Source organism: Pipra filicauda, unplaced genomic scaffold (assembly GCF_003945595.2).
Source record: "Pipra filicauda isolate LSUMZ 115617 unplaced genomic scaffold, ASM394559v2 scaffold370_size807399_pilon, whole genome shotgun sequence".
NCBI classification, from domain to species: domain Eukaryota; kingdom Metazoa; phylum Chordata; class Aves; order Passeriformes; family Pipridae; genus Pipra; species Pipra filicauda.
This window is the reverse complement of record NW_024104499.1, coordinates 269,515-293,571: the sequence shown is the minus strand read 5'-3', so window position 1 is coordinate 293,571 and position 24,057 is coordinate 269,515. Positions and strand designations below refer to the sequence as shown.

Below are 24,057 nucleotides of genomic sequence, written 5' to 3'. Positions count from 1 at the left end.
TGGGTGGGCCCAAAAACCAGCCATGAGCTTCCTGTGGCCACCAAAGCCCCAGCAGACAACAGGGTTCTAAAACCCACCAGGAAATGGAAATGTATTTGCTGCCATAGCAGAGTGCCGGGAGCAGTCACTGCTAACAACGACACCCTGCCCTAATATTTAATTTCCAAAGGATAAATTGCCAGTTGGATTAATTCAGCATGATGAGCGGCGAGTAATTTGGAGAAGAAAAGTGCAGGGGGGGGGGGAAATCCGGGCTGTTTGAGAAGTGATTTTGTAACGAGCTCTGCCATCACCCAGTGCGGAGCCAGTCGGAAATAAAAGGGTTTAGGGAACGCCCCGGCTGCAGCAGCAGGGAATGGGACTGGTGTCCTGCCTCAGGAGGGCACGGGCAGGAGGTTCTGCCATCACACCACGGCTCTGAAAGGGTGATGAGGCCAAAGCAGGCACCAGGCAAGCAGGATCTGTTAATAAAGGAGGAAGGGGAAGCCCTAGGCCAGGCTCGAAGCATCTGCTCCACAGGGACAAGAATGGGGTGATTCATGCCCAGCACAAGCTGGCTTTGTCCTGCCGACCACCTCGACTCACCCTTCCCCAAGCCACAGCCTGGGAACACTGTCTGGCTTTGCAGACCCAGTCCTGGGACCTCAATAAATCCTTTGAAGGCTCCAGATCCAGCAGAATCCTTCCCACTGACCCCTTCTCTTGGGACAGGCAGGGACAGCCCCCCATCCATGGCCCCATATATCCCACAGCTCCCCAGGGAGATGGGTGATGCTTACTAGTCTCCCAGGAAAACGATTCCTCCAGCAGGAGCCAGACAGATGGTCTGTGGAAGATGTGCTGCTTGGTTGTCTCTCACAACCCTCAGAGAGTCTATTTTCAAGACTGAGGGTGTTTTTTCCATACCTGAGGACCAGGGAGGCTTCTCAGGAGACAGGATGGGTTATTTAATCATCTCCCTGGGTTGGCCTGGGTGGGAACATAAAACTGGGATGTTCTCTCACCCAGGGAGACCGAGCTCCCTTTTGGCACAGAAAATGCTCTGGGTATTGAAAAAAAAATCATCCCTTTCCCTTAGCAACTTAAAACCTGGGGAAAGGGAGAGCCAGGGCACAGCCAACCCCACTGACCACCTCCAGATCCTAAAGCTCCCCAGCTCCCAAAATCAACTCTGGCCCCTGCTGTGCACTGCTCCAGAGGTAGGTAGAGCTGAAGCAAGAGGGAAAGGCTCACCCAGGAGATCACTCCAGCTTTCTTACCATGGATTGGAGTTTTAGACTCATAGAATAAGTCAGAAAATACCTCTAAGATCATGGAGTCCAACTGTTAACCCAGCAAATGGGAATTTCTGAAGGGAGATAAGGAAAGGTGGCTGCATCCAGCTGCTCTGCCTCTCCCTGCTGCTAAAAGGTACCAGGGAACTGCCTGACCTGAATATCTATAAATGGGATGAGCTGAGCAAAGCCCTGGGGCAGCTCTGATGATGCCACTTGCACTCCAGCTGGCTGCTCCATCACAGCAGCTTCCATGCACAGCAGCAGCCCTGAAAAAAACAAATCACATCTGGTTTTTCCTCTCATCAGAAAAAAAAAAAACCCAACCAACCAAAAACCCACACAAAACACCCCTGTTGGAGCTCAGCGTGTGGAAAGGAGCAAAGAAGTGGGTACCAGAGAGATGATTCCTGCGATTCCACCCCGGTTACCGATCAGAAACCAGAGCCCCTTCTGGCACCAAGAGCTCATGAAGAATTTAGAGGTTGGTGTCCAGTGGAATCAGTGGCTGGGTGGCAGAGCAAACTCTCTCCATACAGAGAAATTGGTTTTTCCCACCACGATGGATCATGAAGTCCAACTCCTGCCCCTCTCCTGCCCCACCACCCCCACGGCAGAAGGAAGAGCACTATTATTTATTTTTTTTTCCCCCCATAATCTTTGCAAAACCTTGAGCAGGCTCTGGCAGGAAGGGCTGCCCTTGCACACAAGGTCATTTCAGATGGAGATGATGAGGGAGCAGTGGAGGTGATGGCTCTGGGGCTGAGATCAGGCAGCACACAGCGTTTGTCTCCACGGAGCCAGCCGGGAAGGGCGAGGACTCGGTTAGTCACTGATTCATTTGGAGCAAGACACCCTCCCTGCCCCAGGAAAGCTGCAATCCCTTTCCCAGGGGTAAATTCATAGGAAATACATGAAGCTTTCTAAGGACAGTGTGCTTTTTGGACCTGTCTGTCTGGCTACTCCCCTGTCTGGGCTGACATCTGGGGACAGGGATTGTCCTTTGGCTGGAGAAGATGGATACACACAGCCCCTCCTGCCCAAACCCTCCTGGATGCTCGCTGCATCCCAGAGGCACCCACTCCAGGGTAAAATCCAGCACACTCAAAGGGGTTTATTCAATCAATGTTTTAATGGACTTCAACAGACAACACAGTTTCCATAGCAAAGGATCATCAGCCCCATCTTGTACAAAAACAGAGTTAAAAAACACGAAAGCAACAAAACCTTAAAAAAACAAACAAACAAAAAAACCAGTAAAAGGGCTATTCATTAAAAAAATATGATACAAAAGCACCTCTCCCTGCTCACACTTTTCCTGCCTCCTGGAATTTCTTAAACAGGGGCTCATCAGCCCGCAGGGGGAAGGTCAGGGCCCGTTTCTGGTAGAAGGTGGAGTCCACGGCCAGGTTGTCGATGACATCAGCCAGGAGATGGGCTCTCTCCACGGAGCTGCCCGGCGCGTCGTGGCCCACGGCGGTGAAGTGCACGTGCAGGTGGTAGTAGGAGGGCTGGTAGTGCAGGTAGATCCTTAGCTGGGAGCCTGGCACCCCAAACCGCTTCGCTATGGCCTCCTAGGGACGGGAAACACACGGGTCAGGACTGCCAACACCTGGGAATGGACGGAAAGGAGCATTCCTGGATGGCAAGGGAGGCATAGGGAAAGGCAGAAGGGATTTCTGCTTCCTCACTGCACGGCAGAGGGGGAAGTTGGGAAGGGCAGAGCTCTTCCCACCCTCTGAGCCTCGGCAGGGATGGAGTGATGCCTCCAGCTGCCCCACTTTTCTCCCTCCGTGACGGGACGTGCTCTCCACTCCTGACGGGACGTGCTCTCCACTCCTATCATTTTCCCTTCCACCCTTATCGCTCCGGCTCATTCAGGGAGTGACAGGGATCCTGTGACCAGCCGGTGTAATTAAAGCTATAAACAGCACCAGTGAACTCCAGCTCCGTGCGCTGCAATCCCCTGGCTAATCTCTTAATTAATCTCCCACTTTCCCCAGTGCAATTACTTTCCAAAATCTAACGCGGTGAAGGAAAGAGAAGCTCCTGCACAACCATCTCCCAAACACCCCCTGTGGAAAAACACGTCAGCTGGTGAGGATGGAAGGAGTCGGGGAGGAGGCTGTTGATATGGGGAGGATGGGGAGCTCACTGTTAACAGCAAGGATGGAGCACTCCCAAAGCACCTTTGACATGGCATGACCTGGGGAAGGTGCTGATGGAGAGCAGGGATCGGGGTCTCCAGGTAGGGAGAGCAGCACAGCCCTGTTTTGTGATATATCATCTCCTGGCTATCAGTCTCCAGGCAGATGCTGTGCCAGAAAATCCCAGCAGTGCCCTGGCAGAGGCAGCCGAGCCCTCCCTGGCCAGGACAGCGGTGTGGGACCAGCCTCAGGCTCACCTTCCCTTCCTGCAGGACGTTCCTCAGCAGCGGGAGGTGCTCGGCCGTGAGGTCCCGCAGAGACTTGATCTCCCGGCGGTGCACGACAGCCACCAGGTACAGGTCATCCAGCTGCAGAGACAGAGGGGCATGCAGGGGACACAGAGAGAGCAGATGGAGGCAGCAGCACTTTGGACCTGACACACCATCCACAGCTTCCCAGGCTCTGTTATACAGGGATACCTGTGTCATACAGGGGTACCTGCCCTCGTGTCCAACCCACACCCAGGCTGGGCTGAATCTCCCTGCATGGGATGTGCTCACCCACAAACCCACTGCACCTCAGAACATTTCTGGACAAACTGGGGTTTGTCCAGGAATAAATAACCAGAAGAAAACAGCCTCATCCCAACCAACAAACAGCGGGATGACAAATGCCTTCTCAGTTCTGAAGGCAGATGGAGTGATCAGCTCTTCCACACCACGAGCACCACGCTCGGTGCTGCCCCTGCACGTTCACAGCATCTCCCTGAGCACCTAAAAAACGCTGTCCCTGTGGCACTGAGGCTGGAGACCCGTTGCAGGTGCCCACCCAGCTACGTGGGGGTCACCAAAGTGCCTGGGGTCTGCCAGCACCCCCCATGCACACTCCATGGCCTTCTCAGAGATTCATCTCTCTGCTCAGATGAGGATTTACAGGGAACCACAGAGGTCAAAATTGCAACTGTAGATTTTTCCCAGTGAAAAGCTTCCCACTTTTCCACTGTGCAAACAGCTGGCCACTCTCCAGTCATAGCAGTTCTATAAATAACAATTTTCAAGACTAATTGGTCACTGTACAACCCCAGGGCAGTGAAATATGCCCGTTCAGCAGCTCTCAGCCAGACCTTTGGCATGTCCTGGAGCTCTTATAACATTCAGTGTTTAACAAGACATAAGGTTGTGGATCATTACGCTTTAAAAACATTAAAATCCCAGTCTCCTTCAGCTCAGTTAGTGACTTTCTAACACAAACACTAAAGGGTTTGGATGTGTGAAACCCAGCAGATCTCTTCAGCACTGTGAGAAACCCACGTGGCTATTTGGAAACAGAGGCATGTGCCAAAGGATGCTCTCAGGACCCTCAACAGGGCTGTTCCATGTGATTCCCATGCACAGCTCCAGAAAAAGACAGTGTATCAGGTCGTGCTCTTTGGCTCCAGGCTGGCTGGTGGGAGGGAAAGCAAACAGCTCCTCTCCTTAGAACAACATCTGCATGTTGCTGTTTGAAACAAATAAGCCTGTTGCTAAAAAGGCCCAGAATGATGTCATGCCAGGCATCGCTTCAGGCAACGCCTCAGGCCTCCTGCGGCTTTGAAACCAACTCAAAAGTTGTGGAGGGGAAAAAAAACATACCAAAAAATTAAAAAAAAAAAACCAAAAAAACCAACGATAACAAAAACCCCAAACCACCTCCAATCAGTACTGAGGCTGGGCAGCAGGAGCTGAGGCAGCGCCCAGAAGGTTGAGGCCAGCAGATTTCACAGCGCAAGGGAGAAATTTTCCTCCCATCCATCAGCCTAAAATAATTCCAGGTGAATTTGCAGGATTTGAGGGCCAGGTGCTAAGCGAGTGCAAGGCAATGCTGCTGACAGGACTCGTGAGGGAGGGCTCAGAGAGTCCTGCTGGGAGCTGCATCTGCTTCCCTGGCTCCACTCAGCAGCCTCGCTGGCTGGGTGGGATGCAGTGGGAGGAACCAGTGCTCCTGGGAGGAACCAGTGCTCCCGGGAGGAACCAGTGCTCCAGGGAGGAATCAGTGCTCCAGGGAGGAATCAGTGCTCCAGGGAGGAATCAGTGCTCCAGGGAGGAACCAGTGCTCCAGGGAGGAACCAGTGCTCCAGGGAGGAACCAGTGCTCCCAGGAGGAATCAGTGCTCCAGGAAGGAACCAGTGTTCCAGGGAGGAACCAGTGCTCCCGGGAGGAATCAGTGCTCCAGGAAGGAATCAGTGCTCCAGGGAGGAACCAGTGCTCCAGGGAGGAATCAGTGCTCCAGGAAGGAATCAGTGCTCCAGGGAGGAACCAGTGCTCCAGGGAGGAATCAGTGCTCCAGGGAGGAACCAGTGCTCCTGGGAGGAACCAGTGCTCCAGGGAGGAATCAGTGCTCCAGGGAGGAATCAGTGCTCCAGGGAGGAATCAGTGCTCCTGGGAGGAACCAGTGCTCCAGGGAGGAACCAGTGCTCCAGAGAGGAATCGGTGCTCCCGGGAGGAACCAGTGCTCCCAGGCAGCCCTGGGGCTGGTGGGATCAGCTCTGGCTCAGGGTGACCCACAGCCAAGATGAAATTCCTTGGCTCAAAGGCAAAGCTGACAGCCCTTCCTGGGATGCTGGCTCGCCAGCCTGGGAACCAGACCAGCAAAGGGCCCGGATCGCTCCAGGGATGACCAGGGTGCAGACAGCAACTCAGCAGTCAGGGAGAAATCCAGAAGATCCTGTTCAACATTCCAAGAGGCGACAGGAGCATGGGGAAGCCTCCCCTAAGGACAAATCCTACCACTGAGGTGCTCCCTGACCATGCCAGCTGGGAGATGTGGATGCAGCAGGTCTCTAGGGGAAGCACAAATTTTAGCCCAATCCTGATGTGAATTGCAAAGCTTGGTTGCAGCAAGTAAGGATTTCCACCAGACTGCTCACAGCTGGGAAAGGGACAGCTTGCTGCATGTTTTAGGGTCCCCAAATACTGGCCCCCTGGAAGGGCACTGAACAGGCCACAGTGGCACAGCCTGAAAGCCTGACTTGTTGCAAAGTCCCTCCAAGGAAGAAGGTAGTGCCTCCTGTGAACAAGTGGAAATTCGAGCTTGGTAACCCCATCACAGCTCAGTAGGGGATTTTTGGAGCAGCTGATGCGCAGGGAATTCACGGGGAGCAGATACCACCCTGCAGTGGTGTCTGTGCTCCCCAAGTCACTCCCCAAGACTACTCAGCACTGCACCACAAACAGCTGCTCCCCACACAGACACACAGGATGGTGCTGCCCACCATTGCAGGCTTGTGTTCCCATTTTTTGAGTTTTAGTTTCATTCCTAAGCCTTAATCATATGGGAAATTTCCCTGCCTGCCACCTGCAGAAGCAGATGAGGATCAGAAACACAAAGGGGGTTTTTTTTTGACGCCACCAACTTCCCGGGGAAGGCGGGGAGGGGGGAGGTGTCTGGAGTTTCATCTCCCCAAAAGTACAGCGTGAAAGGGAGGTGGAGCACAAGGAAATACTTCTCAATTTAGGATTACTGCCTGGGCTTAAAAGTCATTTTCACCAAGTGGCCACTCCCACGAGGGGTGAAGAAGCTGCTCAGCAGCCAAGGACCATCTGCTTAAAGCTGTGGGGGAGAGTTAATTGCAGCAGCCAAAGGATAACATTCTTGCACCTAAAGTCGAGGCTTGCAAAAAAAATAACCCCAGAGAAGCTCAGCAGGAATAAATACGCAGGTTAAAAAAAACATCTCGACAACATCTGGGCTGATACAGGAGAGGAAGTGAACCCAATAAATACATGCCAGCAGCAGTGAGAACAGCCTGGGTTCTGCAGCACACACAGTGGGCACAAGTGTGAACATAAGGACACAAGCACCCACTAAAACTATCATCAGGGTGCTGTTTGTAGCCTGAAAATGGACATTTCTTCTGGATAACCTTCAGACAGGCAGCGTTAGAGGAGCAAACCAACCTGGTTTTGATTCCACTTTAAATCTGGAACTAGAACAAAGCCATTGGAAGGATCTGGGTTTTCATGGACGATTCTCTCGGTCTCAGCTTTCTTCTCCAGGATATTATACACCCACTGAAAGAGAAACATGTGATTTATAAACCAGCAGAGAATATAAAACCCAGCATCTCAGGTGCATTTAGCCCAAGCTCATGGATTACTGCACATTCCCTGCAACTAGAATATAAAAAAACCCCAACTCCAATGGCTTGGTTTTTAGGATGACCAAATAATTACCCCTAAAACCCTCCAACAACCAACAAACTACAGGATATTATGAGCACTTCAGTGGAAAGCAGTGGAACTCAGCTCTTGTGGGGCTCAGCACACGCCACTTGCAGCACCGTGGAGCTGTTTACACGTTTTTACCCCCCAAGATGCACAAAAATCTTTACAACAGGGTCTGGGAAGGGAACTTGGCTGATTTTGTTCCCTGTCCAAAGAGGAAGGCGCAGATTGCTCACAAGCCTGAGCTGGATGCAGCCCTGGCTGCTGGCAGCTCCCGGGGTGGGACACAAAAGGCCTGTGTTTTTTGGGCAGTGCACATCTCTTGGCTCCCTGGCTGATTAGGAGACAGCTCACCACTCTTCTTCTTCCATACTTATAGTTCCAGCCTCCAGACTTCTGTAAGCCCTGCTCTGGTTAATCCCCCCATGCTCCTCCTGCAAAGCAAAGCACCATTCAGAGAAGAGTTCTGGAAATGGAAGAGACCAGGGATCAGGAACAGAGTAAGACCAGAGAAAAGCATCTTTGCTCTCCCTGGTTCCCAGCCTGAGCTCCAGCATCCTTCTTTACACCTCCAAAATGCACATTATGCTCTAGCTTAAGTACTGCCAAGGGAGTCCCCAGCCATACCCCCAGAAGACAACGTAAGGCAGCAGGAAATTGCTGGAGCTTGGAAGCTGGAAATGTTTGGAAACATCATTTTCCCCACCCAAATATGGGTATGGAACATCCTGGTTGCCCCAGGTGGGTAGGGGAGGTGCAGCCAGTCTCACAAACACACTGGTGGGTGCTGTACACACCAGACACTTTAGGGGAACTCCATCCAGAGTTTAATTAATCTAATCAAAACTTAGCATCACTGTGAACTGACGTGAATACATCTGGAGGGAGAAAGCAACTTCTCCTCCCCTGATCTGGGGTTTTTTTGCTTAAATTTCTGGCCTTTTCTTCTGAGCAACAACATCTTAGAGATTAGATTCTCCCAGTGATTCTGGAAAGCATGGCACAAGCTCGCTGTGCTCTGTGACCCTGGGAGGAAAGCTCAGCAGGAAGCTCAGCAGGAAATGGAAGTTTGGTCTTTGTTGGGGTTTTTGTGCCTGCTCTGATCACAAGTGCCAAGCTATCAGTGCCCTAAATAAGTTCACTGATCAGATGAGCTGCATTTTAAACCCAAGGCTGCCTCGTGATGGGGCAGGTCCCCAGCTGACTGACTGCTCCTGCTGCTCCCAGCACAAGCCCAGCGAGGAGAACACATGTCCAGGGACTGGCACCACAATAAAACCATTATCCTGAAAGCATCCACGCTCTGCATCCTCCAGCAGGAAACACAGACAGCTCTGTGGTCCCCTGGTACTTCTGTTACCCTTCACATTTTCCTTTCCACTCGGCAAAACCAGCTGGATAAAGACAAGGAGCAGCATTATCAAACCCCAAAGGTCAGGGACTGACTGTGCTGATCATGAGTCCTCAGCAGATGTTCCTGATGGTCACCAGGAATGTGTTTCCATGTACAGAAATCAGCTCACAAGCACTTGGTGGAAGAGGCAGAGTGAGAGCTCAAGCCATTCCTGAGGGCAGCTGCTACACCAAGAAGCTTAACAGCTTTGGGACCAAAAGCATAGATAAAACATCCTACAGGCTGTGACCAGGTGGAAACACACTCTTGCCTTTCTCCAGCTAATAAATGCTGCAGTTTAATGCAGCAGGAAAGAGGGAGGGGGGGTATCCAAGGCCCCCTCATTGGTTTGGGGGGCTTATTTTTAATGGATTGCCTCAGCAATCCCAGGATTTGTTTTATTTCCCCTTCTGCACAGGCTGGCACAAATTGGTCCCTACAGACTTGTGTTCCTTTGGTCCCTAAAGGAGAAAGATAGGGAGGGGAATGGTCAAAAAGGATAGAAACAGGAGAAAAGTCTGGGTCTCCCTGGGGCAAGGAGAACACTAAAAAGTAACAGTTTCACCACACAGAATATGGACTGAATATGAATGGCAGGAGCTGCAGCCAAAGCCCGAGGAGTGAGTTCTGATGCAGGAATCTAAGAGCAATCTGTGCCTTTCCATTTCCACAACACCCCAGAGACTCCTAAAAAGCCCAGAGAACAGCACCAACGCCCAGGGAGCCACCGTTGGAAAGGAGGAGTGCCTCAGCTTTTCTCCAGAAACCCTGGGAAAGGCAACTCGGAGTACAGGTCCAAGGCAAATGTTTGTCTGCAAAGATGGAAAAGGATGTCCCAGCCAGCCAGAGGAGAGGGGGCAGCACCACAGAGCTGACAACACAACCAAAAGGGAGATGGGGCAGGGCACTCCCAGCTCTTCAGCCTGGGCTCTGGAGGAGACTTTTGACAGCCCAGAGCATTGGAGACCAAAGACATCGTCTCTGCAGGGGCAGGTGGTGGTTTCCATACCTGGATGCTGAAGCTCTGGGACTGGATGAAGGGCAGGGTTATGTTCTGGTAATCCTCCCAGGTCTCCCGGATGAGGTGCACTTCGTGCCGGAGGTACTTCTGGATGTGTTTCTCCGTGGCAGGGTACACCACTGTGGCCTTGATCTCTAGGAACAAACACGGGGACTGAGTTACCAACTCACATGTGCCTCCTTCAGTCCCCAATAAATCTGTTTTCCCTTTCAATAAATGCCACACAAAGACATTTTGAAGAGATACCACTAAAACAGGGTGAGGGAAAATGGACATGGAAAGCAAACAACTGCTTTAACCTCCCACACTGCAGCTGCTTTTCTGGAGGGAGGAAGAGCCAACAACACAGCCAGGGCCTGTCTTTCCAGTCCAGGTGGAGGAGTTTGCTGTCTGGAAGGGTTTTCCCACACTTGTTCTTTCAGGCCTATCAGCAACATCAGGGCAGAGCTGGAGCTCCTAGGGCAGGGTTTACGTGCAGACAACAACCAGGATGGAAACACGACCCCAGGGACAGGGATGCTGCTTCCTCATACTCAAATCCAAAGCTCACAGGATGCACCCAGCAAATTTCTCCAGCCACAAACCCAGAGGAGCTCCAAGGAGCAGCTCCTTCCCAGAGCTCTCAGGGTGCTTGGCCTCGAGGCTCAAGTGCAGGAGGCAATGAGGTCAAGGGCACAGGGACAGATCCAGAGCAAATAACGTGGGCTTATGGGTCAACACAGCGCAGGATGAGCCGAGGGAAGAGGGTTGAGTGACCCCCTGCCCACAAAGAGCATTTCCCCGTTTACTGTGGCAGAAAGAAAACATTTTCTGTTTGCCTTAAGATTAGAACTTTGCTGTCTAATTTCTGTGGCATTAAACAGGATGCAAGTGTTCACCTTGTTAACCTGGCAGCTCTGACGTCGGCAGCAGTAAATCCTACCCACAAGGGGTAAAACCCTCGGCAAACATCCCTCTTTGGCCCAGACTGGATGTGTGATAACAGAGCCTGACACAACTCCAAGGGCATGGCAGTGCCTCTGCCTCCCTAGCAAACACAGAGCTGCCATAAACATCAAGGAGGAGAAAAGCCCTGTGAGCCCAGGCAAACCCTGGGCAGCCCGGACTGGACTGAGGCATGTGGCTGGGGCACTGTGAACGCTACGGTCTGTGCCCAGGGTCTGCCATGGAAACCCATGACCAAAGCCATGCCTCGTGCTTTATATATATTTATATGCTAGCCAGACACTGAATATAAACACCTATTTGTTCCTAGAGCCAGGATTTAGGGTGGTTTGGGCCTTTTTTAGTTTTCTGGTTTCTGTTTTTTTAAGGTTGGTGCTGTACAAGCCCAGAGACTCTGCCTTTTCATTCCATGCCAAACCCAGCTTAATGAAATCCACAGGAAAATGCTGGTAACATGAAATATGAAAATGCAAACCACAAGGGCAGTCTGGTCTGATTCCCACCATACACATGTTCAAACAAGGTTGTTTTCCAGGACTCTATTAGCACTTCTAGCAGGATGATGTAATACCAAAGAAAAAAAGACAAGGCTGTAGCTCTCCTCACTTAAAAAGACCAGCAAAGCACTGAGGAGAAAACAAAAAAGGCAAAAGATAAAATACCACAGCCAGCCTCAGGCAGAAACTTCCACAGTTTAATTTTAGACCCCAAAACAAGAGCAGGGGCTGCAGCAGAAGCCCCTCCATGCTGGGTGGTGATAACCACAGTACCCGGGGGTGCAGGGGACCCAGAATGGCTTCCCTGGCACCCCCCCAGTTTGGAGAGGGCTGCTCATATTGAGGGAGAGCACTCGGGGGGCTTTAAATCAGAGATCACAGAACTCCTGAACGTGCAGCTGCGGCTGAGCAGATGTTTGCAAGAGGAGAGGGGGGAGAGGCTGTGGTTCACTAATGATCATTTCCCTTCTAAAGGTCTCATCAACCCCAAAACGTCCCAGCAATGCTAATTAGCATCAATCACTGCAACCAGAGAGGCTGTTTGATACCTGCTCAGAGCCTCAGAGCCCTTAGGAGCTGCACACAGGATGCCCAGGCTTGGACACAGGAACCATCCCCCACGAGACTGGGCTCGCCCCGGGATCGTTCCAGCGCTGGCGCGCGGCCGCACGCTCCCCTTGCCAGGCCTGCTCCTGGCAGGCTCCACGTGCACCAGAGCAGCACGGAGGCTGTGGGGCACCCAAAACCTGCCCCGGCCTGGAAACAGGGTAAGGAACCACTGGACACGTGATGGGGGTTTCTGAGCTGGCGTAAGGGTCAGGGATTGTCTCCGCTCACACCCAAGTCACATCAGTTCCCAAACACCAGCCCCGGACATCACGGAGCATCTGGGGTTTATTCTGGAAGTCAGGATTGACCATCAGTTAACCAGAGGTTATAAAAAAACCCCAGGCGGTTTAATTGAAGGAACCTGGATGAGCAGGAGGTGCAAATACTGCCATGGCAGAGAAAACTGATGGGGCTGTTCCCCCTACAAAGGGTGTTTGAGGGCAAACACCATGCTGGGAAACTGCCCAGGAGAAAAGGAGGCTCAGATTCACCAGACACACACTCCTCCCCTCTTCCGCTAAAAGCAAGAGAGGAAAACACAACCCAAGACACAAGAAGAATCAAAACACCAGCTCAGTTTGGGGAACTGAAGGGAAAAAGAGCTGAAGGCAGCTGTTGCCAGGAGGAAAGGATGAAACACAAGGTAGAGAGAGCTCATGCACATAGGAAAGGGCACTCCAAGCTCACTAGTGATGCCTCTTCCTCTTTTGGGCCACACTGTCCCCAGGCTCTGCCAAAATTCCCCTCCAGGCCCATAAGTGAGGAGAGGCCTGGTGGTGGCTTCTCCCACCCCTTTCAGCAGCACTGACATGGAGCACTGTCAGCCTGTTTTAAACAGATTTAAAGCTCCCAGGGAGCCACAGGGCAGGCACAACCTGTTTCTGCTTTTGGGCCTGTGGTGTGCTTTTTCCTCCCTGTGCTAGCAGGAAGCTGAGTGTTGGTTTACAACGTGCCTAATCAACTTGACCATCAAGTGCAGGAAGTTGCCAAAGCCAGGGAACAACAGAGACGTTTCATTTGGACTCTGACGGGTTTTCTTTGCCAGCCTTGTTCCTGCCACATGCAGCTCTGGGCTGCCTTCCCATTATCAGGTGTCTCCTTGGATGCAGCCCTAAGTAAATATATAATGCTCTAAGCCAATATATAATGCCTTAAGCCAACACATAGCACACAACCTCCCCCACCCTTGCTGCATAAACAGTTTATTTACTTTTAGGATCACAACTGCACAGGGGTCACATGGGAACACCAAAGTCCAACCCAGCCCCAGCCAGGTACCACACAGCTTTGGCTCAGAGAGCTGGGGCTCTCCTTAGTGAATGAATTAAAGCCCAAAAGCACTGCCCTGGCATGTGCTCCCAGTCTCCATGGCCAGCACATGCCAGGGCAAGCCAGGGGCAGTGCCAGTGACTCAGCCAAGGCTGCCTGGGCTCTGGGGCTCATCCCAGGATATGGTGGGTTCAGCTGCAACAGCCACTGCAAAGGGGAAATCTGCAGGTTACCTCGAAGAGCAAAGCATGGTGATACCTCCCACTGTCCCCCAAACCACCCCCACACTCACACAGCTTCAGGCTCCAGCTTTTGATTTCAGTGTAAATGTGAGGTTTCTTGGCTGGGCAAGCCCCAGAGGCAGCTGGAGCATGGAAACACCGGGAGACAGACCGGCCTTCCCACTGCAGCTCCTGCAAGTTTCTTCAGCTCCTTGCTGCCCGAAACCAGCCTCTTTTTGGGACAGAGATCGTTTCCTGCATGACTGAAAACTTTCCTTCCACACTCTCCTATTTTTCCCATAATTTCTCCACCCTGTGTTGGAGCAAGAGTGCCAGAGTATCTCTTGTTGTGCTTTGTTTTAGATGTTATTAATAAGCTTGAGCCCCGTGTAAAGGCTCCTTAAAGGACTGATAAGAGCCCTTACATCACACCAGCATGGCTTTGGTGCTGTGGAACACACAATCCTTCAGCAGCCAGGCAAGAGGAGACTTTTTGCTGGAAACATTAAGCTCTCCTTGCTGAACGGGCGTGAGGAGCTGGATGTCAACAGGGAACAGGTTGATTGAACCATCTGGCTTCTGCAATCAACCCCTGGCAACAGGAAAATCTTTGCCCTTATGAAGTCAGCCCTTTGTTTCCCTGCAACGGAAAGGCCCAAGGCTTGGGTTTCCTCCACCACTATCTCTCACCTCTAGGCATAAGCTGCCTCTTAAATCAAGGCAACATCCAGCAGGTGGCCTTAAAATAAGTCGTGCACTTTGGTAGCAGCACAGCTACACCAGCCCTGATACCACTACTCCTCACAAACTCACTCACAAAGTTCCCTCTCCCCACTCTGGGGGCTTGGGTCGCCCTTCAGATGAACTCTGACCATTATTGGCTGGTTTGGAAACGTTATATTCCATTTTAGCTTTGACACATGCAATAAAACCAATGAGCCGAGCAAGACTCATCTGGTGCCGCCTTCACGCCGGTGTGCTCCCAGCCCTGAAAAAAATCTCATCTTTAAGCAGCAGCAGAGCAAAATTCATCTTCCCACAGCAAAATCCCTCTTCCCAGGTTGGAGGGGAGTCGTTTGCTCAAGTAACATGCTTTGTCTGGCCTGCCCTCCCCTGCCTTCACCACACAAACAAGCCGTCATTGCACGGGGCCTGCGCGGGCTTGACTGCGCGGAGGGAGCGGCACCAACATTTCAACAAGGACAGGGTGAAGGAAATCTCCACTGTAGGCTGTAAGCAACTCCAGCTGAATGAAAAAACCTCGGGGACCTGGGACCACAGAGGTGGCATTGGGAACTGCACTTGGGAAAAGCAGAGGGACGGGGAGGCAGCTCCTCACACCCTCAGCGCACCCGAGGCACGAGTGACTCACCGTCACCATTTCCTCAGTCTCGAGGTTTATTTAACCTTAGAAAGCAAGGGCTGAGTGGGGGGGGGGGCTCAGCTGCCCAGGGTGCTGTGAAACCCCCCAGGGGAATTTCTTTATCCCACAATACCACAACCCAGGACTGTTCCATGAACTGCTCAATGACAAAGTTTGAGCTTTTCTACAAAATATTTTACTGTGTCTTGTACCCAGGTGTAAACCTGCAAGGACCAGGAGACAGACCCCTGCACCTCTCTAACCCTGCATCCAGACCCCCTGCAAGGGCTCCCTGGGTCTCCACACAACCACTCACCATCCCAGGTCAGTCAAACCCCAAAACTCTCTGAGGCCTCACAGGCAATTTCTCCAGTTTAGGTTTTTAAGCTGCATTCCTCACATCAACCTCGTCCTCGGGCCGTGACTCAGCCCACAAGGGCAATTTCCTTCCCCTCCTGACACACACGGGTGTTTCCCCGGTGCCAGCCCAGCTGCCCTCCAGCCATGTACCCACAGAACAGCTGCTGGGTGCTAATTGCTTGGAAGGAAGAAGCCTCCTCCTTCTCAGCTCCACCATGGGGAGCCTGGAGAGCAGCTCCAGCTCCACAGTGCCCTCCTGGTCTCCTGCCCGGGGGTGCTCAGCAAGCAGAGCGGTGCCAAGGAGGGGTTGGAAGCAAAGATGCACCACTGGGTAACATGTCTGCAAAAACTTACCTTTTAAAGAACAGATTTAAAAGTTCACTAAAGAGATAAAGCTCAGCAGAAAAAAAGCCAGAGTCTTATTCCCCATTCAAACCTGCAAGAGGGGTTTCACACCTGCCATAAACCTTAAAGAAAAGGAGGAATTCTACTATCAGAGTAGTGCTGGAGTTACACAGCGCTGCTGCAAAGGCTGGCAGGGCCGGGCTGCAGAGAGCCCTCGGGATTTCAGGCTTGCAATGCCACCTCGTGGGAATCACTGCAACTCCTGCCGGGCAGGAGCACAGCAGGAGCCCGAGCAGGAGCTTTTCCAGCTGAGGAAGCGCAGCTTCAACATCTTCCCACAACATCCCTGGTGTTACAGTGTTTTCCTGCCACTGAAACCTTTAATTTTGAGACTTCCACAGGACAAGAGGAGCTTTGCACAACTCAAAAGCTCCCAAATCCAGACAGTGCCTCCTCCTACACTGTGGGAACAGAGCTAAAACAGGAGTGTTTTTCGGAAGGCACATCGAATATCCTGAAAATTTTATTTGGGACTGCAACAGCGTCTTCCTTAAAGGCAATCACTCAGATTAATTTTGCCTCTGTTAAACCTGTTTGGCTGTTATTGTGTTTATGGAAGAGCTGACATGGCATTTATCACTGCGCTTCCAGAATTAAAGCACATACCAGCATTCATGTGGAATTAACTGTGGGAGGTGATTCTGCCCCTCTGTGCAGGTGAGACTTCACCTGCAGAGCTGCTTCCAGCTCTGGGACCAACATCAGAAGGATATGGAGCTGCTGGAGCGAGTCCAGAGGAGGCCATGGAGATGCTCCCAGGGCTGGAGCCCCTCTGCTCTGGAGCCAGGCTGGGAGAGCTGGGGGGGTTCACCTGGAGCAGAGAAGGCTCCAGGGAGACCTTTGAGCCCCTTCCAGGGCCTAAAGGGGCCTTTGAGCCCCTTCCAGGAGAGCTGGAGAGGGACTGGGGACAAGGGATGGAGGGACAGGACAAGGGGGAATGGCTTCCCACTGCCAGAAGGCAGGGTTAGATGGGATATTGGGAAGGAATTCTTCCCTGGGAGGGTGAGGAGGCCCTGGCACAGGTTGCCCAGAGAAGCTGTGGCTGCCCCATCCCTGGAAGTGTCCAAGGCCAAGTTGGACAGGGCTTGGAGCAACCTGGGCTAGTGGAAGGTGTCCCTGCCCATGGCAGGGGGTTGGCATGAGATGGGCTTTAAGGTCCCTTCCAACCCAAACCATTCTAAGATTCCATGATTAAACTGAAGTACCTGGCCTGCCCAAAGCCCAGACCTCCTTCCAAGCAGGGGCTGGAGAGCACCACCAGTACAGGACACCTTTCCACCATGACAAGAATCCCTCTCACAGAGTGACAGCCTTCCACTGAAGCTCCCCAGTGTGTCCATCTGTCCTTGTCACAGTCTGTTATTAACAGAGTTTGGTAACACACAGATGTGTGAAATCAGCAGGGAGATGGGGCCAATCCCCCCAGGACTCAGGGTTAACCCCTCAAACACGAGCTGCCTGCCCTTACTAGGAGACAAAAACAAAGTCTATGAGGTGCCAACCCTGGGATGAGCAGGAGCTGCACATGCTCTGCAGAGGCTGTTTTCAACTTAAACCTTCTGGGAAGAGACAACTCTTACCTGAGTAACTGACAGCACTGACAAAAATCCACGGAAAGCCCTGGACCCCCTAAGCCCCTCTGCACCTTTATACCAAGGCACAGAATGAAACAATGGCTGCTCAGCAGCTCATAAACTGAGCCACGTGTCCACAGCGTGGGGAAAAGGGAATGACATGGAATAATATCCAAACCCTGGGAGTAAGACATTTCCTTCAGAGCAGCAATGAGCCCCCATCCTCACCAGCTGGGCCTGCTGTGCTGCTGTCACCAAACCACAGCTGGGGTGGCAGAGCCATGTCCGGCAGCAGCACTTGTCCGTGTCGCTGCATCCTGGCCTCTGGAGCGGGCAGGAAGCACGTCCCAGCATCCCAGCCACTCTTCCCAGGATCCCAGCTGCCCTCCTGGGATCCCAGGCCCAGGGCACTCACCGCTCAGCTCCGGGGGAGGGCTCAGGTAGAACGTGCAGTAAATGTCGTTTTGCATCTGCAGCTCCGCCTTCATCGCCTTCTTCAGCAAGTCTGGGATCTTCTCCTCCTGGAAAGGAGTCTTTTCCAGGATGACTACAGCATCTGTCCCCTCTCCAGAGAGGCCAATCTTCTGGAATAAAAAGGGATAAAGCTGTCAGCAATCACAGATCCAGTGCTGGCTGGGGAGTTTGAGGTCAGGGACCACAGCACACACCTCACAGCCCCTCAGTCCAGTCCAGCCCATCCAAAAACAAGAGGCATGTTTGTCCTGAGGCACAGCAAGAATTCTCTCCCCATCAGGGAACACAGGTGGTTTCTGGGGGAGCATGGGATATGGGCAATGACTCAGCCTACCTGCACCTCCCCGGATGCTCCCAGGATTCCCACTGACACAACATCCCTGATTTCATCTTGGATGCTCCCCAGCTGACCGGGCACAGCCAGAGGGCCAGGAAGAGGGCAGAGACAGGTGTAGGGATTTGCACCATGGACAGGGAGCATGTTTTGGGGCAGGGAGCACTCACTGCTGCCCTGCTCCGAGGAACCACAGCCCTGATCCAGACGTGGGCTCAGTGGGGTGGTTTTGGGAGATGCTGGGTGTGGAACACCCCCCACCTCGAATCACTCCTGCCTGTACAGGACTCAGGTGAGGCCTCACCACATAACCCAGAGAGAGCAACAGGGCTCACCTGGGGCTCCCAACCCCACCAGGCTCATAGGGCAGAGAGGAGGTCTGGAACCAGTTATTCCCCACTGACCAGCAACCCACTGTCCCGAGACTGGGATGCATATATCCAGAAGCCAGGAGTTGAAGCACCTGCACAGTTCCTACACCACAGCCAGGCTCTCTGGCCATAAAGCTTCCGGACTTAAAACAAATTTTCCTGTAATGGCACACAATGGACATGTCTATACTATTTACAGCCCCAGAGCCAGCATCCTGCTCACAATTCAACACCGCTTTACCCGGCAGGCACAAAAAACCTGCTCGGACCCAAAAGCAAGTTACACCAGTAAAAAAGAATAACCCGAGGCCTGCAATAACGGGCAGCAACCGCCTCCTACCCAGCTTGGCTGGATTTGGGATGGATGGTCGGAGGGTCCCCGAGAGCTGGACCCGCCGGGGGGCGTGGCCTCGAGGGAGGGGCGTGGCCCCTACAGCGCGCGCCGCAGGTGGGCGGGGCCGAGCCTTCAGCGCGGAACATGGCGGCGGCCCCAACCGCCCCCTCACCCCGCCGCCGGTACCTCCGCGTGCAGGAACATGGCCTTGTCCCGCGCCGACTCCCGCAGGACGCGCCGCACCCGCAGGTCCGACAGCGAGAAGGCGGCGGCGGCCCCGCCATTCTCATTCTCGCCCTCCTCCTCCTCCCGCTTCCTCTTCAACTGAGGGGTCTCCGCCATGGCGCGCGCGCGCGGAAGTGCGCATGCGCGGCGCCCCGGGACCCGCGACCTAAGAGCGCCCCTTGGCGGCCCGGAGGTCTCACGCGCCCCCCCCCCCCCCCCCCCCGGCTCCTTCTCCCACAAAACCCACGAACCGGGGATGGAGACAAAAACAAAGAATCAGGAAAACCAGAAAAATTTAAAACTTCTGCATTTTCGTAGTCCCGACGATCACGTACACCGTCTACCCTGCCTTGTCCTGCCCACAGCCCAGCGGGGGTCCTGGGGGTGTCAGAGCCCCTCAGGACAGGGAACACCAGCACCACAAGGAGCTCTGGAGATCCCCAAACCCACCCGATGTCAGAGCTTAGTGTTTGCATGATGGATGTCCCTGTCCCTGCCAGGGGGGGTTTCAACCACTGGATGGAGGTCACACCACCAGCCCACTGTCCCCCACAGAGGTGAGGAACTTCCCAGGTCTGCTCAGAGTGGTTCAGTGTGGTGGGTCCATCGGAACATGGCTGCATCCAGACCTGGAGGTGACAGCTCCGTGATATCCATGGGGATGCATCACCCTGCTCCCAGCGCTACTCCATCCCACTCGTGGAGCTCCGGCACAGCTCCTGAAGGTCTGCAAAGCAGATAAGCCCCATTAGCAACCAATTAACCTAAAAATCAACTCTTTAAATAAACTTATGGCATCTGGTCACTTCCCATGGTCCTTATCCCAACAGAGTGATGTCTGACCAGCATCCCAGAGGATACTCACAGCGCAGGATGGTGTCCCTGATCTGCCTGAAGCTGTTCTCCTTCAGCGCCATGGAGATGTAGTAGATGTTCCGCAGCTCCTTGGGGTACTCCCTGCGATCCACGCCCCTCAGCACCGGGATGGTGCGCCCGTTGGCTATGGGGGCCTCGGCCAGTGCCTGGTGCATCTGGAACTGGCACCAGGGGTCCCTCAGGAAGGCGGGGGTGATGAGCAGGACCCAGCAGTGGCTGCCCCGCACGGCGTCACACAGCTCCGTGCCCAGCGCGCTGCCCGCCACCGCGTCCCGCAGCTGCAGGAAACAGCGCAGGCTCTCGGGCTGCCCCTCCAGGTAGGACACCAGCTCCTCCACCAGCTCCAGGTCCTCCTCGCTGTGGCACAGGCACACGTCGTAGCTCTTGCCCCACCGGGGGCTGTCCGAGGCGCTGATGTCCGGCACCAGCACAGGTGACAGCGGGATGGAGCTGGTGGCCGAGGAGCTGGAGCTCTTGGCAGAGGAGGAGGAGGAAGGTGAGGATGAAGCGGAGTGGCTGGAGTTGAGGCTCCTCTCCACCGAGCTGGGCTTGGGCTTGTGCAGGAGCCGCCTAAACCAGCCTGTGGAGTGAGACTGCAGTGAGGTCTGGGGGGCTCAGCACCCCGTGGGCTTCCCAAGCACAGCATGGCCAGATCAGCAGGATGCCTCCAGGTGCGAAGGGCTGGGCAGGATCTCACTCTGACCCCCCAAAACCACCCTGGTCCCACAACCTCGGCTGCCACTGACACCTGGACACTGTCACATCACGGAGGGGATGGAGCCAGAGGGTTTATTCCCACACTCACCAGCCATAGTGGGCAGCACGCTGCTCAGCTGCCGGTGGCCAGTGGGAATCCTCTCCTGGGAGCAGAAAAGAAGGATAAAAGACATATATGAGGAGAGCAGGAACGGTTCTATGGTGGGTCTCATCCCCAGGAGCTCAGCAGGGTCTGTTCCAGGGAATGTAGAGCTCTGGGGTGTTCTCAAGCAGCCCCAAAATCACCCCCAGCAGGGTTTTCCACATCTGCCTTCCCAAAATTTGCTGTGAAGGAGCGTTTCCCTGTGCTGGAGATACACACCTGCAGCGAGCGAGGCCGAGAGCCAACAGGCAGGAGAGACCCTCATTCCTGGCAGTGGGGAAAGGATCCTGTGGAAGGGAGAAGGATCAGCAGGGATCATCAGGGATGGACTGGCTGCTGGCAAACCAGAGACAGTGTGGGTGATGCCCAGAGCTGTGCATCCTTAATGCCATCTGCCATTCCTGCCTGTTCCCTGCCAGCTCCTGCCATCCCATACCCTGGCATTGTGCTCCCGGCACCGTTTGAGGTGCCCAGACCCTCCCTGAGGGCACCCAGGAGCAGCAACATGGGAAACAGCTGCTGTTTCCCACTGCTGGCATCAACCCTCCCAAAACTATACACCCCAAGTCACACTGAAGCCTTTCCCCTACTCCAAGAACAGAGCAGGACTTGGAAAATGCAGCAGGACCTCGGCACAGCTATGGAAACCACAGTGCCACAGTGTATCTGGAACAATGAGCATGGACAGTGAACGGTGTGGGGAAGTTTGGGAGATACCCACCTGGAATGCAGGGGTCTGGCACCACAGCAGGGAAGGGGGATGCATCAGCCCCTGAGTTCGTCAAGAAGAAAGATCTGGGATTACCTAGGTGGGAAAAGAAGAGATAGAATGCAGTGTGTTCACTCTGGAGTCTGATGGGATCCGCAGTGAATGGCAAGGCTGATCCATCCTTACAGTTTCCACATCCAGAAGTGCTTCCCAATGAAACTGCCCCAAGGTGGGAGGGAGGACAGGGGCAGCCACCAGTTTCCCAGGGACAGAGTGGAGGAGCTTCCCCGTCTCTCCAGTGCCCGCTCCCCAGAGTGCCCCCGGCTGGCAGCAGCTCCAGCCTCGGCCGGGGCACGTGAAAGCGGGCGGGGGAAGTGAGCTGGGAGCGCGGGGAGGGGAAGCCAGGCCTCCCCAGGGCCTCCCTCCCACATCCGCCACTGCCCTCACTGCCTGTGTGTCACCGTGCCCAGCCCTCCCGGCACCCGGACCCACCCACTCCCTGCTTCCATGTCTGCCACTCCCACTTAATTTAAGAGTTAAATTTACCAGAAAAGGTATTTTTTTCCCCCAGAAATCCTCCCTGTATCTCTCCTTTCCCAGGTCACATCCGCCCGTTGCTGCTGGTGGCAGCCACTGCCTTCATCCCCTCATCACCTCCAACCCCTCCAGTTCCTCCTCCATGCCCCGGGGGAGACGGGCTCCAGGTGAGTCCTGGTGCCACCTTCCAGGGATTTGGAGGGGTCTCAAGAGCCTGCATGCCCACCCAGCTCCCTGACAGGATGTTCCTGGCATGGGGCTGCCCAGATGTGTTCCCCATGTCTCCCACGCTGCGGGACAACGTGGTGACCTCTGAGGTGGACACTAAAGCCTCCGCCCACCATGCCTGAGCTGGTGGCTGGGGGTGATCCAGGAGGGCTCCCACACCCCCTGTGACACCGGGAGGTGGGTGACTGGAGGTCCAGCCCCAGTGCTGAGCCTCTCCCACCTCACCTTGAATGACAGCAAAGTCCCCCTGACCTACAAGCGCCTGCAGAGGCTCCTGGTATCCCTGGGACCCCTGGAGAAGACGGCCCTGGCACTCACACAGGAGCATCTCCAAGGTGAGCATGGGGAGGTCCTGAGCATGAAGATGGGTCAGCATTTCCCACTGTTCACCTGAAGCAGTGATGGCCATCACACCCTCACTGCACACAGTACTGCGACTGCAACTGTGGGGCCCCCACCCTAAAGGAGCTGGGCCGGGGCCCCACCAAGGTGGGTCCTCACCTCTACCCCAGCACAGCGAACCATGGAATCCCAGAATGGTTTGGGTTCAAAGGGATTTAAAGCTCATCTCATCTCATTCCACCCCCCTGCCATGGGCAGGGACACCTTCCACTTAGGCCAGGTTGCTCCAAGCCCCGTCCAACCCAGCCTTGGGAGACAGCAGCACTCACTTGACTCAACACATTCATGGAGGGGATGGTCAGCGCCCATCACCCACATTTCAGGGCTGCTTCACCTGCCCTCACCCCAAAATATGACCCCAGTGCCCCTCCATCTGCTTGCAGGTCAACTGGGATGACAAACCCCCACACCTCCATGCCTGGAGGCAACTATTTCCTTCAGGGATAAGCCCCAAATTCTCTGACCTCCCCGAGGTCACAGCTCGTCCCCTTGTGACCCATTTCCCATTAATCCCTGCCCTGACACTGCTGCCACCGCCCCAAAAACCAACTCCCTGCCCGAGGACACGGCCCAGAGGAGGGCAAGTCACCTGCCCGTGTGAGTCACCTCACCTGGAAACCCCCCCCCCGGCTGCCCCAGAGGGGGAACCTGAGCGAGGGTGAACCCACAAACCCAAGTCCCGACGGGCAGCACCTCCACCCGCATCAGCGATAACTATTCTTAACGGAGTAATTAAGAGCAATTAAGCAGGCACGGCTCGATTCACAGCGTGCCTGGACCCACCAGCACTACGCTGAAATCCCTGCAGCACAAATTTCAGGTCAGTCATCACGGGGAGCCCGCGGTTTGCGAGATTGCCTGGGGAATTAGGAAATGGTGAAGACAGGGTGCTGCAAGGCAGGTGTTCGGGTGAGAAAATAAAGCCGATTTCCCCCCTAAATAGACGATCAACGTGCTTTCACTTCTGGCGCCAATACAAAGCGATGCGCAGCTACCCAGAAGCCAAAGAATAGCTTTTCTCCCTGGAAAGCTCCAAATACACCCAAATTCCGACACACAGATGCCTGAAGGAATCGTAGCGGCCCCCCCAGGGCCGGGCACCACTTGTACCTCGCTGGGCTGGAGACGCTGTCGCGCAGACCCTAACGCAGACGGCGGCAGGTGGCGGAAGGGGTAACAGGGCACAGGGGCACCGCCAAGCCCACAACAGCTGTCCCAGGCAGAGGGGTCTAAGTCGCGATGCCAGACCCGGCCTCTCACACCACCACGCGGCCACCACCTCACAGCCCACAAATGCATCACGCATGCGCCCGCCGCCCTTTATAGATCCGCGAAGCCTCGCGAGAACACCCGCCGTGTTTCCCACGCCGGATCCCGCCCCTTCCGCTGGGAGCCAATGGATGGGCGGGGCGAGAGGGGGCGGGCCAA

General features: G+C 54.3%; 2 protein-coding genes across 3 annotated transcripts; both read right to left on the bottom strand.

The window, feature by feature from the left end:
- Positions 1–2,387: 2,387 nt before the first annotated feature.
- On the bottom strand, positions 2,388–19,150 carry DCPS (decapping enzyme, scavenger). 2 transcript variants are annotated; one of them, XM_027710745.2, is made up of 6 exons: positions 18,980–19,150; positions 17,696–17,864; positions 10,026–10,171; positions 7,357–7,470; positions 3,679–3,789; positions 2,388–2,848 (listed from the first exon to the last, which is right to left on the bottom strand). In XM_027710745.2, the coding sequence occupies exons 1-6, from the start codon at positions 19,133–19,135 to the stop codon at positions 2,582–2,584; spliced, it is 963 nt and encodes a 320-aa protein (XP_027566546.2). In that variant the 5' UTR covers positions 19,136–19,150; the 3' UTR covers positions 2,388–2,581. The 2 variants fall into 2 exon arrangements, with proteins under 2 accessions (XP_027566546.2, XP_039240691.1); XM_039384757.1 differs by lacking the exon at positions 18,980–19,150 and adding an exon at positions 17,949–18,942.
- A 158-nt stretch (positions 19,151–19,308) lies between these two features.
- On the bottom strand, positions 19,309–23,914 carry LOC113982490 (TIR domain containing adaptor protein). The gene is made up of 6 exons (XM_027710747.2): positions 23,740–23,914; positions 21,475–21,558; positions 20,973–21,040; positions 20,700–20,754; positions 19,884–20,474; positions 19,309–19,745 (listed from the first exon to the last, which is right to left on the bottom strand). The coding sequence occupies exons 4-6, from the start codon at positions 20,704–20,706 to the stop codon at positions 19,702–19,704; spliced, it is 642 nt and encodes a 213-aa protein (XP_027566548.1). The 5' UTR covers positions 20,707–20,754; positions 20,973–21,040; positions 21,475–21,558; positions 23,740–23,914; the 3' UTR covers positions 19,309–19,701.
- Between the last annotated feature and the right edge of the window lie 143 nt (positions 23,915–24,057).